Below are 20,166 nucleotides of genomic sequence, written 5' to 3'. Positions count from 1 at the left end.
TTCATAGTAAGACCTTTGGATTTTGAAATAGCATAAATATCACTTGAATATTAAAATACATGTGTTATGATTTGCATATTGCCTTGCATGTTAGGATTTTGCTTGTTACCTTGCATGTTGAGACTTGCATGTTGCTTCTACCTCTTTCTCCTCAAACTTTTGGCAGCTAAAGCCAAATGACATTTCTAAACTTTTAACTAAAGCCAAATGATGTTTTGATAGAGTAAGGAACAAAGACAAGTAATATTCAACAATGAAATTGAAATCAACTAAACAGAATTGGGAGAAAACTTGATTTTCTTATATTTAATTTTAGAATAATATTTTAAGTTGAATAACGAAAGGGAGAGGTTCTTAACTGATTATAGAAATTTCAATATAAAAGAGAAAAAATAAACAAAGAAAGAGTTCTTGATCCCAAGGAATCAAGCCAAGAAACCCAAGGATTCTCCAACAACAATCTCTGCTAAATAACAAACTTTTAGAAGAAGCCTTTCTCAAACATTGCTCTCCTATTATATTAGTTGGAGCCAAGGCTACCATAACTGTTTGGGACAAGTGGTTCCTTTTTAGTGGTTAGACTTGATTCTTTACATATCTCCAATGCAGTAATTCTCATATTGACTTGTGTCCCCTCCTTATGCCTTCCAGAATATACCTTGAGAGGCATTAGACTGGGCCTATCAATATCACCTGCTTGAGAAGCAGCCTTGTCCTCAAGGTTGAAGTGAGGGAACTAGCCCGCTATGTCTAGTTCATCAAGCCGACTAGGCTCTTCTATAGGTCGCCTTCCCAAATGGATTAAAACTTGCTTGGTAAATTTATTATCTTTGAGAACAAACCAAGTTAATTTGAAGCATGGATTTAGGTTCCACCACTAGTTCTTCTTTAGTTAACCAAATCAAGAGGAAGGTCAGTTAATGGCTTGTGATCTCGTATTACCTTCAATTGTGATATATGGAAAACTGGGTATATATGAGTAATAGGAGACAAGAGAAACTTATAAGTGACTTTGCCAATCCTCCCCAATTTCTTAAATGGAACATAATAGCATGCCACCAGTTTAGCATTAGGCCTAGAAGATATTGTTTTTTTGCCGATATGATGAAGTTTAAGGAATACCTTTTCCCCCACTTGGAATTGAATATCACGCGGTGTCGTTTAGCTTACTTTATCATCAATTATTGGACATGTTGGAGGTTGAGTTTCAATTGCCTAAGAATGTCATCACATTTTTGAAGATGTTCAACCATTTCCTCCACTTTAGTTTTGCTCAAAAGGTACTTTTGCAAGGTAGGAGGCGACCTGACATAAACCACCTCAAAAGGAGTTATACCACCAGCATTGTGAAAACTAGTGTTGTAAGAATATTCAGCCTAACTAATCCACTCATAACATGACCTTGGTTGTTCTGAAGAAAAACACTAGAGGTAGGCTTCAATGCTCTAATTCAAGACTTCTATTTGCCCATCCATTTGTGGGTGATAGGCAGAGCTAAACCTCAATTTAGTGCCTTGTAACTTAAAATTCTCATTCCATAAATTACTAAAGAAGAGTGGATCACAGTCACTAACCATGGTCTAAGGACCTTGTGATGCCGAATAATTTTCTTTACAGAAACTTCTACCACTTTTTTACCAGTAAATGGTCTTAAGGGCAGAAAATGGGCGTACTTTGAGATTTTATCAATAACGATAAGGATACAGTCCATACCTTAAGATTGCAGCAACCTAAAAATTAAGTCTAAATCAATATCTTCTCATATCATGCTTAAAATTGAAAGGGGTTGAAATAAACTAGCTGGGCTTTGTGCTTCAAACTTGTGTTGTTAGTAAATTAAGCATTCCGCAATAAACTTTTGAATCATTCCCATCATTCTTATTCAGTAAAAATTTATCTTAATTCAATAATAGGTGCGATAAGCACATGAGTGTCCACTAGAAGGTGTGGAATGAAACTCCAAAATGGTCTTGTGAATCCATTTAGAAGATGAGGGCAACACTAAGTGACCCTTGAAGTAAAGTCGATCATGAACTAGAGAATAGTGGACAGGATGCTTGGATTTCTGCAAATTTGAAATTATACCTTAAATGAAGGTGTCTACTTGAATTTCCTTATATATCTCATCCCAATATGCCTATTGAGGCTGGGATAGAGTTTGGAGTAAGAGGTTTTCATCCCGCCTCGCCTATTTAAAGCATCATTAGCCTTGTTTACTATACCTGATTTGTACTTGATCATAAAATCATACCCCATAAGCTTGGATATCCAGTATTATTGAACTAGAGTTGAAACTTATTAATGTAATAAGTGGCAGAGGCCTCATTGACCTATCCACATCATAGAATTTTCGACCAATCAAATCAGGCACTCAATGCCTAATGGCAAGAACTAGAGCCATCATCTCACTATCATAAGCTCAATGGTGAGAAGAACTTCTTGAAGTGGCTTACTATAGAAAGCAGTTAGCCTTCAATGTTGCATAAGGATAACCCTTACACAAGTTCAAGAAGCATCCGACTAAACGAAAAATTGTTTATTAAATTTTCGAATTGCTAGCATCAGAGAGGAAATGACAGCTTATTTAAGAGCTTCAAAAGATGCTTAGGTAGAAGTGTTCCAAGTAAATTATAAATGAGCTTCTTTGCAAAAAAGGGCTGTTAAAGGTTAAGCAATTTGTCCATAGTTGCGAATGAATTTTCAGTAATACCTTGTGAGATCCAAGACCCTCTCACTGATTTTACTAATTTTAGTGGTGGCCAACAAAGAATACTAAATTATTAGATGGATCCATGGCAACCTCGATATTGGAAATCACGTGCCTTAGTACTTAATAGATTACCGCCCGAAAGAACACTTCTTTTTGCTAAGATAAAGCTCATGTTGGCGGAGCAATTGCAGGATGATAAAAAGATGTTAGATGTGTGATTCCCAATCTTTATTGTAAATCTTCGTTGAAGAACATTAATGCAAAGTGCCTCAAGTACGATAAAAATAACATTCATAATCACTTGGAAGGTTGCTAGAGCATTAGTAAGTCCAAAAAGCATAACTAGAAATTCATAATGGCTAGAGTTGGTGCAAATAGTTGGTCTTATGGATATCCGAAACGGCCACCCGAATCTTATAAAAACTCGACTTCAGGTCTAATTTAGTGAAGAAATATGCTCCATATAATTCATCTAAAAGCTGTTGGATTACTAATATAAGATACTTATTAGGAATTGTAGCCTTGTTGAGTTTATGATAAATGACACAAAAATGCCAACTGCTGAATTTGTTATGAACTAATAACATTAGACGAGAAAAGGGCTAATGTTGGGACAAATTATATATGCCTGCAGATAGCATTTCAACAACCAACCTTTCAATTTTGTCTTTCTGCACATGACCATATCGGTAAGGCTTAAGATAAATTAGCACTTGATCGGGCTTGAGGTTTCACACCCCAAAGGCCGCCAGGCACCTCGTAGAACCCACAACTGAACTAATCTAATTCAACACATTACTTATATTGGTTAATTACTTAGGTGGGCTATAGTCAACTTATTTACTTTCATTTAATTCTCAGGATTGTGAATATAATCGTTCACACACTTTGTATAATCACATATCACACTCTCATAATACTGTTTACATTATAACTTACATACCTACAATACTAATATCATTCACAAAGGTACAAAGGAGCAAGTGGAGTTCATATAACTTATCAGCAACTCATAATATCTAACAACTATTTACATTATTCATAGGCTTTTTGTTGGAAGAAGGAAATCAAGAAGCTGACAGACTTAGATCACCTCTACCTGAAACCACAGACGCTTAGGTGAGTTGTCAATTCAGTGAGATTATAGTGTCAAATAGGTAGCATATACATTGGAAAGTATCTCAAGGTTCAATAATCATAATAACAGAATGTGGTTGTACCATTTTAGCTCGTCAACAAGATAAGTCCATATAAAAGTGTTCATAGTAATTGGATCAATATCACAAAGGCAATATTAATAATATGATAGATAATCAAGTAGATAGCACTGAAGAAAACATATCCAGTGCTATCACACATCACACACTTTAGAGTAGTAACTTCTCCCTTTCATTACAAATCTCTATGTGCACATAGCCTGATGGTATAGCCCCCATCAAGTTGAGATTCTATCATATTAGATAAACAAAGGGCTTCGAACAATCAAATAGGCTTAGAGGCCAAATAGGTTTCACAATTCTCAATCTCAATATCACAATTAACAAATGATTTCAAATATCAATAATGATATGCATTTGATCAAAAGTTTCAATGTAATAAGGAAGTGTTAGACATTATACCTCACCTTGAATACAAGAATTTGATTTCTCTCGGTCACTTATAATTTCGAAACGGTTTCGTGGTAATCCTCGACCTATATTCACATTTACACACATATAGCACACTTAGTTTTGTTTTTAGCTCACTATGGACTACAAGGTTCTTTAATATTCTTGTTCATTAAATTTGCATTTGAAATTTTAGGGTCAGAAAGTACACATATTTAAGTTAATTTTCATCCATTTTATACTTATGTTCATGGCTAAATCATTGATATTTAAGTTTGCTGAACTTTGTGCAAGTTAAGGAAATCCAGAATTTTCAGCATGTGAGCTACTTGTATTCTTTTGATTATATCTTTATTTATAAATGCCATTTTTCTCTGAAATTTTTATACAATATTCCCAACATCTCATGACACTTTCATATTAAATTTTATGAATTTTAGAGTTTATTTACCTATGCAAATAATTTAATTACAAAACCAGAATTTTCAGCTTTCTCATACTGAGTAGTCTACTTGCTTTTGTTAATATTTCCATTTCTCCTCTTCATTTTGACTTGCCTCTTTAACAAAACCTTTATAACACCATAGAAACCCAAGGTTTCTCCAATAGAAATCTCTGCTAAATAACAAAATTTCAGAAGATGCTTTTCTCAAATGTTGCCCCCCACTTATCTGGTGCCAAGGCTACCACAATCGTTTCGGACAGGTTTTTCCTTTTCAGTGGCTAGAATTCTCTGCATAGCTCCAATATAGTAATTCCCATATTGAAGTGTGTCCTCTCCTTATGCCTTCTAGAATATACCTCTGAGGCTTTGGATTGAGCCTATCATTTTTTAACTTAAACATAGCGACTAAAGCCTCTTTTTCCTTAAACATGGTGACTATGTATAGCCATTTTTCTCAAACATGATGACTAGAGCCATATTTTCTCAAACATGGTGACTAAAGCTTCTTTTTCAATCAAACTTCACGACTAAAGCTAAAAATATTAATTTTCCTTCATAATGGCAACTGAAACTACATTTTCTCAAAATTGACGACTAAAGCAACATTTTTTTAAACATGGCGACTAAAACCACTTTTCCTCAAAATTGGCAACTAAGGTTGAAATGACACTATTCCTTTCAAAATAATAGCTAAAGCAAAAATTGGACAAAAAAAAAAACACTTTTTTCAATAAATAATCAATCAATTCTCTCCTATTTCGTAGTGAGAAGAACTACCTTGTACTAATTCTTATTTATTGGGATAAGCAAGCAGATTCGATTTTAAAACTCGAGCTACAAACCAAATCTGCCAACCCCTTTTCCTCTCCTTGTTTCATTCTTTGTTTTGATTTGCTTGTTTTATGTGATTGGATGGGAGATATGTGATTATGGTAGAATCCCCATAAAGGACTAGAGCTAATAGTCCTTCTTTTGATGTTTGATTGCTTGTTATTTGCTTTTTTTTTTTTTCATGCTTTCTTCACTTGCATCCTTTACTTACTTTCTTTGCTTTTGATTGGGAAAAACATAGCCATCTAGAAATTCCCAAAAGGGCTAAAGATGACACTTCCTTTGTTAATTCATTGGTTGCTTTATTTAACGCTCTCTATTCTTGTTTTCCTTGCTTTTGATTGGAAGATGTGTGGCCATTCTAAAATCCTCGATACGGGACGAGAAATGACACTCCCTTTTATTGATTTATTCTTTTATTACTTGCTTTCCTTTTATGCTTTCCTTAATACTTTCCTTTACTTGATTTATACAATTGTCATACCGTTCTTCATCTTAAATTTGTTTTCATTTGACAAAGCATTAAATTTTAAACCAATTATTTGATCATTTTAAATTGAATACCCAGTTCCCAAGTCCTCTTTGGTTTCAATGTTTAGTACATTTTATCTACTTTGGACTAATGTCCAGCGTCAAAATTAGAATTTTCCTTAGATTTCCCTTTAAACAAAAAATGTATGTTACTCCTTTCAAAAAGAAGCAATCAGATTAAATAGACTTTCACACCGTCAACTCAACTCAAAATTAGTGTTCTGATCCCAAATTTAACGGACTAGACTTAGCACTTGGGTTGAAGCCTCACAATATAACAATCTATTTTTTTTAAAAAAATAAAGGTAAAGTACTTTTTTTTTTTTAAATTAGGGGTATGGTTATAATTTTTCCTTTCCAGAAGTTTGATCTTTTATGTAGTGCTAATTTAACCTTCCTGTTAGAAATTGTTTGTCGATATTTTAGAGGTTCATAATCCTTGAGGGGGAAAATATTTTGGTTTACCTTCTCTTATTGGTATTAAGAAGAAACATATTTTTGGCTTTTTAAAAGACAAATTATGGCACCATATTAATTGTGGAGAAATAAATTTCTTTCTCATGCTGGGAAGAAGTTTTTACTTAAATTATTGCTAAGACTTTGCCTTCATACTGCATGAGTATTTTTTTATTGTCTTTATTTGTTTGCACTGCTTTACATGAGATCATAAATAAATTTTTATGGGGTTTGAAGAGAGGAGGGATAGAAGTATTTATTGGTTGTCTCGGGATCATATGTGTTTTAATAAAAGATACAAAGGTACGAGTTTTCAGAATTGACACAACTTTAATGTAGCTATACTAGGAAAACAAGGTTGAAGGTTAATCGCTACTAATTATTCTCTTTTAATAGAATTATCAAAGCTAAATATTTTCCAATAGGGAGGCTACTGTGACATCTCAACCCGGCAAAGCGATCCTAGGATGGCAGGCTAGCTAGGGTAGTGGAATGCGGGACACAGGAATGAATCGAATCATATATCGAAAAGGGGGAAACTAATCATTAGAGGCGCCTTTTGGTGGAATGGCTGGAGAGTTGGACGAACTCTAGGGTTAAGCGTGCTCGCTTAACAGAAATCCTAGGATGGGTGACCTCTTGGGAAGTTTCCCATTTCACCTGCGGGACAAAACCGTGAGGGCGGGTGTATGTGTTGGCCAGATTAGGCCGGGGCACAACCCCGTGGCCAAAGCGGACAATTCATCTGGTGATTAGAGTCGGGGCGTGACAGATGATTAGAGTCGGGGCGTGACAGTTGGTATCAGAGCCGGACCCCCTCCAGTAGATGTATAGTTCGAGGACGAACCATGCGGAAGCTGGTGGGCCTGTGACATCCTAACCCGGCAAAGCGATCCTAGGATGGCAAGCTAGTTAGGGTAGTGGAATACGGGACACAGGAATGAATCGAATCATATATCGAAAAGGGGGAAACTAATCATTAGAGGCGCCTTTTGGTGGAATGGCTGGAGAGTTGGAAGAACTCCAGGGTTAAGCATGCTCGCTTAACAGAAATTCTAGGATGGGTGACCTCCTAGGAAGTTTCCCATTTCACTTGCGGGACAAAACCGTGAGGCCGGGTGTATGTGTTGGCCGGATTAGGCCAGGGCACAACCCCGTGGCCAAAGCGGACAATTCCTCTAGTGATTAGAGTCGGGACGTGACAGCTACTCTAGGAAGTAACCCAAGTTTTACATGGAGTGTGTTGTTTTATAGGAGTTGTTAGAAGTTGGTATTGGTGCTAAGATAGCAATGGTGAGAATATTGTTGTTTGTCGTGATCTATGGATTCCCAAATATGGTTCATTTTTGAGTGAATGATGGGTTTGAGTTAGGGATTTAATGGGAGTAGATGGCAACGAATGGGATGTTAGTGAACTCATAGAACATTTTGCTATGGGATATATTAGAGTAATCCTTAACACTCCTCTTAGTTTACATCAAAGAGAGGGTAAATCAATATGGCACTATAATAAAAAGGGTGTATATACTATTAAAAGTGTTTATTATCTGTCTTTAAAGATATCTAATAGACTAAGGAAAAGGGAGGAAGGAGACTATTACATAGCTTATGGTATTTGGATATTCCCCTTAAGGATAAGGAATTTTTATGAAGAGCTTTAAGAAGAAATTTATTAACAGAATCTAATTTTGTTAATAGAGGTATGGAGATAGATATTGCTTATATCTTTTGTGCGGATGTGGAAGATGTGGACCATTTCCTTGTTAGATGTGATAAGGTGATGTAGGTTTGGAGGGATTTAGAGTTTTTTTTTTTAACTAATGCTACATTTAAAGATTACTTTTTGCAGGTTAAGGTTAGTCTATCTCAGGAGCATGTTGAGAAATTTATTGTGTATGATTGGAAGATTTGGTCATCTTGGAATCTATTTATATGGCAAGGCATTTCGCATTCTTATTTGGAAGTGCAACATCTGTACTGCATGGTCTTTATGAATGGAGGTCTTTGTCCTCGTTACCTTATCGTACAATGCAACGCCATGCATTCCCACCCATGTTTCATCCTTTTGTCCAAGCAAGTTGGCATGGATTTGTTGATGGAGCATTATTTTCACAATTAGATTTTGTTGAATTTGTTGATGTAATAGAAGATTTGGAGGGTAGTTTTCTCATTGCCATTTCAAGTCATTACATAGGCTCCAGTGACATTGCTTTAAATAAAAACATGGCTCTTTGTTCTTGCTTACAATGGATAGAAACACATTTATTTGACCTAGGTTGTGTGTTTATCGAACTCTTAAATTCTTGTTTATGTTTTGAGCTCAAGTGTTGTGATAACTTAAAGTTTGGTTGTGTTCTTATAGATTATAAAACCATTTTAAATTTTAAGGTTAATATCTTTATTAGAAAGATTAAGAGACAATTTAATACGATAATTCATTCATTAGCAAGGGTTTCGTATAGATGTGATCACTCTCTAGATTTTAAATGTAGTATCAAACTTTATTTCTCCTTCGTATGGCTTTGTATGGTATGGAATGCAGCATTTTCATTTTTTCTAAAGAAAAAAGAAAGAAAAGAAAAGAAAATCAATTAAATAGTTTTTATTAGTTAAAACATTAAAATTAAATAGTTTTGTATCATTTGTAAATATTTAAAAATATTTTTAGTCTATTTGAGAAATAATTGAGGTAAATTGATCCATCCAGTGAAGCTTGAGTGTTAAATCGATGAAAAACGTCTTTTAATGAAAGTAAATATCTCAGATAAGTTGAGGGGAAAGTAACTCTATGGACACGTACAATCCCAAAATCGTACTCCATCCAAACAGTCCCAAAATCAAAGTGCCAAAAACCTATCACGGCTCAGTTGCATCGCTTCCAACGAGCCAACTGTAATAACAATGCAGAGACTATGCACGAAGTTCCGCTCTTTGGCCGGGCGGTCGATCAAAACAGTGCCCGCCCTCTCCTTTTCTAGTCGCCTCATTCATTCTTGTCCACAACTTCAGCGACCTCTTCTTTTCGCATCTGCTTCGCATAAGTGGAACCTTAGCATTCCACTATTTAACGTATCTTCACAGAGTTCGTTTCAGTCCCCTTCGCAGGCTTTTCAATCGCCACAACGTTCTTCTGCAATCCTTCCGTCAGTAAGTTTCTGGGTTTCTTCTGTTTTTTCTTTTAAACGGTAGATTGCATTCTTGTTTGTTCATTGTCTGTATGGTGTATGTGGAAATGTCACAAAGAAATTTATTTCAAATTTCATTTTTTTTTGGGTTAAATCTTGTGTTCATCACATTGAAACTGATTCTTGATCAAGTTAAATTGACATTATATATTACCATTTGGCATACCCTAGTTGACATTATCAAACTTCTATTCTTTACATGTTAATTTTTCCTTCTTTCTTATTCTGCTTATGCTTCAAAGTAAAGAACTGAAAATTTATTTGAATTTTAATGTAAAGCTATCTGTAAAACTAGGAATTAGACCTGGGGAATTTTTAAAGGCTTTCTCAAGGGCACCTGTTTGTTTATTAGGTTGCTATGAATGAGAGAGATATCTTGAAATTTTGAGCTCAATAAAAATCCAATAGCAAGATTTCTTTACCCTTCTATGCATCTGATTTTCATTTAACATTGAATTGAGGCGAAATAAATAAATTCGTCCCTTCACTTCACAAAAATCCTTGTGGCACCCTCTATTTTTACTTTGATACATTGAACACTTCAACTTATAAAATTACACCTATTAAATACTTCAACTAGTAAAATTTGACCGATTAAACACTTAGAAAAATGTGAAAATTATTGTTCCAAAAGTTATATTAACCACATACCAAATCAATATTTTGCATAAAAAAGCTAAAAACTTTAAAAATTGTTGTTGCTAGTATGGAGAAGTGTGCAATATTATCAAAATGCTTAACTTTAGGGGCATATGATTGATCAATGCAAAAGTTTGGGTGTTACAAGGTTTTTTATGAAAAGTACATAAATGAATTTAATATATTTGACCTTGAATTTGAAGTACCTTCCTTTCTGGCATATATCAATTTTTTTTTTGTTCATAAGATGATTGAATTACTTGATGTGAACTTAGTTGGTGCATGTCCGTCATGTTTCGTCAAGGGAGCGACGGAAGAGGAGGAAGCCAATGACACCAGTAACCTCCAAAGTCAAGAAAATCAAAATGAAGTCTTATTCGTAGGTTTCATTAGTATAGTTGTTCTCTTTTTTTCTCTGTAATTTTTTTTTTATATTTGCTGGATTATTTGTTTCTAAATTGCACTGTCAGGTCCTACAAGTCCAGATTTCGGACATTGAGCGACGGGAGCATTCGTCGTTGGAGAGAGGGCAAGAATCATAATGCGCACTTGAAGGTATGCCTTTTCTTTATTCAATGGATAGTGTGAAATAAGTTGAGCTTTTGCTACATATATCACATGAATAAATAAAAGGGAATTTCCCGGTTTCTTTGTTTTTGAAGTGTGAGCTAATTCTTCTTTGCATGCCATAAAGTTGCTGTGATGTTTCAGATAGGATGGAAACAGCTGCTCAACTACCCTTCCTATATTAATCAAAATTTACATTGACATGACATGATGTCTTCCATTATGTTGATAACGAGAGTAAGGTTTCATTTGGTAAAAATTAGATGCTAACAAATTTAAGAACTGACTAATTAATATGAATAAATCAAGTAGCTGAATGGTAATTGAATTTGTAAGTGCTGAAATTCAAAACAAGGGTAAAAAAAGTTAAATTAATTGATTATATTTGCAGTAACGATGATAATTGTGGTAGTAATTGCTAGAAATAGAGGTATAGACATTAACTTAGGTGGTAGCTATAGCATGTGATGGTAGTGATTGGTTGATAGTCGTGGTAATATGTACTAAATAATACCCATGGTATTCATGATGGTGGTGTTGGGCTGGTGTGGTTTGAGCAATTGTAGCGGTAACAAATGCTTGTTGTTGTGGTAGGTGCAATCTGGTGTTAATATTAGTGGTAATGGGTAGTGGTGGTAATGTTGACAATTATGGTCAAGAGTGATGGTTGTGGTGGTAGTGTAGTGGTAATGAACAAAAAACATGGAGGTAGATGTAGGGATGATCAAATGATCCAATTTGGTGGATGTCCGATCCACACTGTATGGAGCGTATAAAATCTGATCCATTTAGTGGTGGATCGAATGTGGATTTTGAAATAAATCCAATGCGGATATGAATATAGCATAATCCAATCCGAATCCGATCTGTGAAAAATAATTTTGCCTTTTTCTTATATTTCTAAATTATTGACTGTAATTTTAAATATGCAATTGCCTTTATTGTTCTCTTCCTTCTCTATTTTCCATTAATATTTTAAATCATTATTATACTCTTTCACCCTTTTTGTACTTTTTTAATTGCTACATCAAACAAAAGAATATAGTTGAATATTATAGCCAATAGCCTAGATCTTTTTCAGCTTAACAATTATTAGAGTCTTTTCTAGTTGTCATAGCGTATAATATTTCCAATTATTGTTAAGAATATTTGTGTTTTCAAACATAATAAATAATATGAAGTTTTAGTAAATTATTACTTTTTTTTCAAACATAATAAAAAAATGGATAATATCCAATTTGATCCGACATCCGATCCGATTCAAATTCGAGCGGAGCGGATATGGATATAGATATGTGCAAATCTTCGCGGATCCGAGATGAATTTTACATAATTTAATCCAAATCGAATCCATGATCGTCCCTAGGCTGATTTGCTGATGATAATGGAAATTGTGGTGGCAACCAAGTGGTGATAGATGTGAAAGAACTCTCAAATGCTATTGTATTTTTTCTGTGTTTCATATACAGCAGAAGCAGAGAATTTATACAAGAATTTCAACTGAAATTCCTACGTACTAGGTTGCACCTTAAATTGAAAGATTACAAAATCAAAGACTAAGTTCAAATACAAAGAATATTTGAAATATAATTCTGTTAATATATCACCTAATCCTTTTGGCCAGTAAATATCCTGTTACTTTGCTAATACCCCCCCAGGAGCTGATGGTGCAGAGGAACGAAGCCGAAGCTTGTCACGATGTTGCTCAAACAAAGAACGTGATAATGGTTTTGTAAAGAGATCTACAATTTGATCAGCAGAGCTAATAAATCGAATTGTTACCGCTTTTCTTGCAACTTGCTCCCTGACAAAATGGTAATCAAGCTCGATATGCTTGGTGCGAGCATGGAACACGGGATTTGCACTGAGATAAATTGCACCAACATTGTCACACCATGAAACAGCTGGTGATGTGAGAGGTAAACCAAGTTCAGTTAATAAACTATTGAGCCATAAAATTTCAGCCACGGTATTCGCAATAGCTTTATACTCACTTTCTGTAGAAGACCGAGCAATTGTTGGTTGTTTCTTGGCCATCCACGAAATTAGATTTCGACCCATGAAAATTGCAAAATCACCTGTGGATCGTCGATCATCGGGATCACCACCCCAATCACTATCAGAATAACATTGCAATTGTAAATTAGAGTCCTTAGTAAGAAACAAACCATCCGAAGAGGTATACTGCAAGTATCGAAGAAGTCGTTTCATGGCTTTCCAGTGATCCTCTGTAGGACAATGCATAAATTGACAAAGTTTGTTCATAGAGAATGTAATATCGGGTCATGTCAATGTCAAATATTGGAGACTACCAGCAATCTGTCTGTACAATTTGGGATTATCAAAAGCAAGACCATTCGACTTTGCCAATGGAGGACTAGTGGCCATAGGAGTGAAGCAAGGCTTACAAGTATCCATGTTAGCAATCTTTAAAACGTCAAGAATATACTTGTGCTGAAACAACAATATTCCAGTGGCTAAAGTCTTAACTTCAATGCCAAGAAAATAATGAAGGGGGCCTAAATCACGAACAGGAAATACCTTCTGTATATGACCAAGAAACCATTGTAATTGAGAGTCATGAGATGCAATAACCAATATGTCATCAACGTACACCAGTATGTAAATTGTTTGAGAACCATTACAAAGAACAAATAATGATGTATCTGCCTTTGAAGATTGAAAACCAAGTTCAAGAAGAAAAGTAGCCAATCGATGAAACCATGCCCTTGGAGCTTGCTTTAAACCATATAAGGATCTCTGCAATCTACAAACATAATCTGGGTGAGTACTATCCACAGATCCTTGTGGTTGAGACATATATATTTCATGCTCCAAAAAACCATGAAGAAATGCATTTGAAACATCAAGTTGTCTAGTAGGCCAATTACGTATTACAGACAACGATAAAACAGTACGAATGGTAGTCATCTTGACTACTGGACTGAATGTTTCTGTAAAATCAATGCCATCTTGTTGTGTGAATCCCTTAGCTACTAAACGGGCTTTATATCGATCTATTGTGTTCAGAATGTCTTTTGATACGAAAAATTCACTTGTTGCCAATAATATTTGTACCTGCAGGTTTGGGAACTAAAGTCCATGTATTGTTTTCAAGGAGTGCATTGAACTCTTTGGTCATAGCATCACGCCATTGAGAAAAAGGTTGGACTTGAATAAAGGTATTAGGTTCAGTTTGAAGAAAATCAATTTTTCGAACAACAGAATTAGCTTGTCTCTTATGCATAGTGGAAGGACGAAGGGTCATGGGATGAGTTCGAGGACAAGGTTGTGAAGAAGTATTTTGATTGGATTGACCGGCGGTGGAAGCATAATTTGATGAATCAACGTGAAGAGGGATTGGTGGAATGTTAGTAAAAGAGGAAGGATTCAAAACATAAGTAACAATATCAAGATTTTGTGGTGGAGAAGATATGATAGGTGGCATTGGTTGATTAGTATTAGTGGGACTATGTAAAGTAGAGTTGGACACGTTTGGATTAGATAGAATTGAACTAGGAGTGAGTGGTAGAAGATTGGAATTTAAATTTGCTGGAAAAGCATTAGTAATATTACCATTATTTTCAAAAGAAAACGTACCTGGTGCTACTTGAAGACCACCGGAAACAGTGTGTGTTCCAAGTAAAGTAAGTAATGGTGTGGAACCATTTTCCTTTGGTGAATTGTACACGAGAAATATGATGGAACAAAAAATGCTTATCATGAAATTTGGCATGACGAGCTAAATAAAATTTACCCGAATTAGGATCAAGACAATGATAAGCAGCATGATTAGGACTCTGACCAAGATAAACACATGATTAAGTACGAAAATTAAATTTATTTTTGTTATATGGCCGAAGTAGAGGAAAAATGGTACAGCCAAAAGTTTTTAATTCTAAGTAGTTTGGATGTTTTTGAAATAATATGGAATATGGGGATGTTTGATTGGTGACAGGAGAAGGCATAAGATTAATTAATTGAACACTTGTCTCAAAAGCATAGTGCCAATATTTAAAAGGAATTGAGGCATGAGATAAAAGAGTGAGTCCAATGTCAACTACATGTCGAATTTTTCTTTCTGCTGTGTCATTTTGTTTGTGTGTATAAGGACATGCAATACGATGTTGTATGCCATAAGTTTGGAAATATTTGTGAAGCTTTTGAAACTCACCACCCCAATCTGAATGAAAGGACTTAATTTTGGAATTGAATTGACGCTCAACAATTTTCTCAAAATTAAGAAATAATTAAAAGACATCACTTTTATTTTTCATGAAAAATATCCAACAAAAACGAGTGAAATCATCAACAAGAAGAAACATGTAACGATGTCATAAACAAGATAGCATTGGAGCTGGACCCCAAACATTAGCATACATAAGATCAAAAGGAGATTTGCTTTTATGTGGAACTGGAGCTAATGGAGTTTTACATAGTTTGCCTAACAAACATGAAGAACATGGTGACATTGAAGAAGATGAAACTGGAAGTTGAAAATTATTGACAATCTTAGAAACAGTCCTAGTGTGGGGGTGACCTAGACGTGAATGCCATTCATCCATGGTTAACCGATCCACAACACAGGCTTGCTTTATTGGACTCGAAAATTTGCACACACCATTTTCACTGGGTCCCTGAAGTAGAACCTTCTTGGTAACCTGATCCTTAACAACAAAAAAAAGAAGGCCAGAATTCAAAAAAATAGGAATTGTTATTTGTGAATTTTTGGACAGATAATAAATTTTTAATAACAGATGAAACACGAAGAATATTTTTGAGCTTTAAAGAATCTAAAGGAGATGGAATAGATGCTATACCAGTATGTGTTATTGGCAAACCTTTACCATTACCCACATGAAGTTGATCAGTTCTTTTATATTCATCCGCAGTACTTGGAGCAGAAAGATCGGGAGTGACATGATAATTTGCTGCAGTGTCAGGGAACCATGAAACAGGCGGATTATTAGGCATAAAGGGATTCATATTAGCTGGTGGTTGCCCATAAGAGTGATAATTAGCTTGTGGATAGATATTAGGATGAGACTGGGAATTATTGGAGTTATATTTGTGACGACAACGGTCAGCAGTATGATTTGTAAGACCACAAATTTGGCATGATACTCTGGGTCTAACTCCATTGGATTGACGCCGGTAATTGTAAAAGATGTAAAAGATAGGTGGGCGATTTGGAGTAGGAAGAATAGATGCAATATTATTTGGTTTCATGACAATGTTGGCTTTAGGTGGCTCTTGTGAACTCTTGATTAAAATTTCATGTGCAACCAATTGCCCATACAATTCATAGAAAGAAACAGGTTTAGGTTTGAGATTCATGGAGCTAATGATTGAATGATACTCGGAACCAATATTGCAATAAATAATCGCATTCAATTCTGCAGAAGAAATGGGGCAACCAGCTGCTTGTAACTCATCAGCCAAAGTTTTTGCTTTATGGAGATAATCAGATACGGATAGATCATTCTTTTTCAATTCTTGCAATTCAATGTGTATTTGAAGTTGCTGATTTTGAGAAACGGAACCAAAGGCATGAGATAATGCCTTCCATACATCAAAAGATGAAGTTAAACTAGAAATATATGAAAAAATTTCTTCAGTTAAAGATAAGAGAATCCAAGATAGAAGCATTTGATCCTTTTCGAGCCAGAAATCATATTCAGGATTGGGAACAGAAATAGTGGACCCAACATTGGTGATAGTTTTTAGTGGTGCTAGTTTAGAACCATCAGTGTAGCCATGAAGTTTCTGGTAATTAAGCAAAGGAGTGAATTGCATTTTCCATGCAAGATAGTTTTTGGTGTTTAATTTGATAGAGAATGAATGTGAAGAGGTATGAGAAGAGGACATAGAATTGAAAGGGATGTTAATGGTAGATGTAGTGTTAGAGGAAGACATAATTGATAACTAATGAATGGTTTAAGCTCTGGTACCATGAAAGAACTCTCAAATGCTATTGTATTTTTTCTGTGTTTCATATACAGCAGAAGCAGAGAATTTATACAAGAATTACAACTGAAATTCCTAGGTACTAGGCTGCACCTTAAACTGAAAGATTACAAAATCAAAGATTAAGTTCAAATACAAAGAATATTTGGAATATAATTCTGTTAGTATATGGCCTAATCCTTTTGGCCAGTAAATATCCTGTTACTTGACTAATAAGATGTCCTTAATGACCCTAAATAAAATTGCAACAAGATAAAAGAGTATACCTTCCAATCAAGTTGGATAAAATTCAAAGAAATCCCTCTAGAAGCTCTGGAAGCATAATGCTTACCTGTTGTCAATTTTGATTATTGTTATTGATTTAAAATAATTATTAACATAGATTTCAAGTTTTGGTCTTCAACAAAAATAAAATAGTTCAACATGAATTCTAGGAGTCGCTCCAAATTTAGCTTAATGCAACAAAAGATTTTATGGTTTTGAATCTTGTGAACAAAGCATGGTTAGGTGAGTCAATAACTGGGAGCTGTTGAACCTTTTTTTTTCTTAAAGGAGAGCATTATTACTCAAACCTACAACTTTTACTGAAATTCCCCATCCTCAAAACCATCTAAGCTAGGTCCAGTTGGCAGGCAGATAAATCTTAGTGTGGCCATGCAGTTTGAAGAGGAATTTAGAGTACATTCTCTCTTTTTAGTTGGTTGGAATAATATGTTGTCTTAAGGGCTACCACTATTTGCTTTTAACTAAATAATAAAAAAACTGATGGAATTCTTAAGAGCATGTTTGTTCAATTCAATTTGGTTAATGTTTGATAATTGAATTATTTGGTTATTAATCAGAATAACAAGGGCTGATTTTTATTTTTTTAATTGATGACGGACAAAAAAACTGGTGAATTACAATCCAAACTATTTATTAGTGTGCCTTGCTTGAGTAAGGCCAAGGGAGAAATTATATTCAAGTGTACTTTCAAATGTTTTACCACCATTCACTCTTCTATGAATAGTAGGGATTCTTATTATTTACACCTCCTGTTCATAGATTAAAAACCATTTTGAGAAGTTGAAAACCATTACATTTGCAAGTACCTCATGAGCTGGTTTGTATATTGAACTTATAATTGAATAAGGTGATTAATTTGTTGTTTTATTAGCAAGCTTTAGGAAGAAGACAACCTTAATTTTGTTTCCATGCAAATCTTGTTGTATCACCAAATGGCCTTTTGGCAAGATGATGGTTCTACAAAAACTTATAAGATCGTTAATAAGTAATAAATATTGAGTAGAATATTGTTCTCTTGAGGATTGGTTTTGAGTATTGAACTATTGTGATTCCCCTACTGTTTTGATTCTCACACACACACACACACACACACACACACACACATATAATTTTAGAAGGCTAATTAGGGTTGCATTCTTATTGGAGCTTTTGTTGGGTTTTTCCCATTTATATGGAAAAAAACCAAGAATTTTGTAAAGGTGGATTGTTATCCCAATCACCAGCCAAAAAAAATAAAAAAAGAAGAAAAAACAGCTTCATTCAAAAATAATTTTGAATGTCAATAACTTAATATTGCATTTCAAATATTGCTATTGCCTAATTTATTTGCTGATAACTTTATATATGAAATATGACTGGGAAATTACTGTTTCTTTTGTATTAATGATTAGTTTAGATGTTTGATGTATAGATATGCTGTATTCTAGCTAAGCTATTGACTCGTGTCATTTTGTTGATTATTTTCAATAAATTCATGATAACTTCAGCTAACTTTTGCAATTGTGACTGCAATACGACTTAAAAGTTATTATGTGATAGCACTTTTGGGCAAAGTTGCGGAAATGACATTGTTCATTTGATGAGCAACGCGAGAAAGGATGCATCATCCAATTCTTTTTCTGAAAGACCTATGATGTTTATAAAGATGATTTGATATCTTTTTTCTATATATGTTAATTTTCAGTCGATTAATAAAGGATTTTGATGTTCACTGCAGTCAAAGAAATCAAGGCGCAGACTTAGAAAACCTTCTACTGTGCCTGTAGCTTATGCCAAAGTTATGAAGAAACTTAATTTCTGTGGTTAAATCTGTGACATGCATTCTGCCAGTCATCTTAAGGAGATAGGGAATACGTTTTCAGAGCAGAGTTTTGTGGCTAACAAAATTTTGCTGCAGATGTTCAGAGCAGTATTTTTGAACATTTTTGCCTTTCAATCTCGGTCAATCTTACCTCCAGACGGCGGCTTATGTTAGTCTTTTAGCACATCTGTTTGCTTATGGAATAACAAGAAATTGTACTTTGTAATAATTTTACAATTCAGTTATCAAATTACCATAGTTTTGGATTTTACCCTTGGTTTTGAGATTAATATTAATTAAATTTTAAAATTTTGAAATTTTAGAATTTATACATGATTAATGAAATTACTTAATTCATTAGTATTTTTGATTTACAAAATTATTGTGAAGTCACCATATGAGTATTGGGACTGGGAGTCCAATAACTTTATTGGCCATTTAAAGGAGTAATAAATTTTGCCTCCCTAAATTTGGGAGCAATGTTTGAAAATAAATTTTTTATATACCCTTTGAATTTGCACCATAGTCAATCTTTTACAAAATAAAAGTAAAAGATTTGTTTTAAATCAAATATAATTAAAAAATAATTAAGTATTAAATTTAAATTAAATATACTAAAAATGGTTAAAAAAATAATAAATATTTTTCAGACTAAATATTCAATATAATGAAATATTTTTCTAATTCTATAATTTTATTAAAAAAGTATTTCATTTAATTATTTTTTAAATCAAAGACGAAACTGCAATTTTTTTATAATTATTTTTACCTTTTTAAATAATTTGTTGTTTCATAATTTTAAACTTATCAAAAGAATTTTATTAGTTAAAAATATAAAAAATATATTTTTTTTATAAAAAATTGGGCTTTTTGTTGTTCTACTGCAAATTTAGAGGGTAAATTATACAAAAAGTTAATTCTTTGAGTAAATTTTATACAAAATGTTTGAATATTTAAAAAGTTGGAATCTTAAAAGTTAATTCTTACCTATTGCAGCATTTACATCATCGAAACTTATCTCGGTCACTTTCATTAGGACTAGTCAATCAATTTGAATCAAAATCTCTTCACCCATTTTCAGCGAAAAGGTAAAGATTTTGTGACAGTGACATTCTTTCTAAAGAAATTCTTGTTACGTTGCC

At 34.0% G+C, this 20,166-nt stretch overlaps 1 protein-coding gene across 1 annotated transcript; it reads left to right on the top strand.

The window, feature by feature from the left end:
- Positions 1 to 9,357: 9,357 nt before the first annotated feature.
- Positions 9,358 to 19,295, top strand: LOC105641171 (Ribosomal protein L35). The gene is made up of 4 exons (XM_012225656.4): positions 9,358 to 9,727; positions 10,680 to 10,783; positions 10,875 to 10,959; positions 18,941 to 19,295. The coding sequence occupies exons 1-4, from the start codon at positions 9,482 to 9,484 to the stop codon at positions 19,028 to 19,030; spliced, it is 525 nt and encodes a 174-aa protein (XP_012081046.1). The 5' UTR covers positions 9,358 to 9,481; the 3' UTR covers positions 19,031 to 19,295.
- The last annotated feature ends 871 nt before the right edge of the window (positions 19,296 to 20,166 follow it).

This window comes from Jatropha curcas, chromosome 11 (genome assembly GCF_041381405.1).
Source record: "Jatropha curcas cultivar XTBG-Jc1 chromosome 11, XTBG_Jcur_1.0, whole genome shotgun sequence".
Taxonomy (NCBI): Eukaryota; Viridiplantae; Streptophyta; class Magnoliopsida; order Malpighiales; family Euphorbiaceae; genus Jatropha; species Jatropha curcas.
Note: the sequence above shows the minus strand (reverse complement) of the source record. Positions and strands in the feature narration are given on the sequence as shown.

Excerpts from the sequence above, each read along its gene's own strand:
- LOC105641171 (XM_012225656.4), top strand. The coding sequence starts at position 9,482 with ATGCAGAGACTATGCACGAAGTTCCGCTCTTTGGCCGGGCGGTCGATC. Across the intron at positions 9,728-10,679 it reads CTTCTGCAATCCTTCCGTCA|TTGGTGCATGTCCGTCATGT; the intron begins GTAAGTTTCTGG and ends ATGTGAACTTAG. Across the intron at positions 10,784-10,874 it reads ATCAAAATGAAGTCTTATTC|GTCCTACAAGTCCAGATTTC; the intron begins GTAGGTTTCATT and ends TTGCACTGTCAG.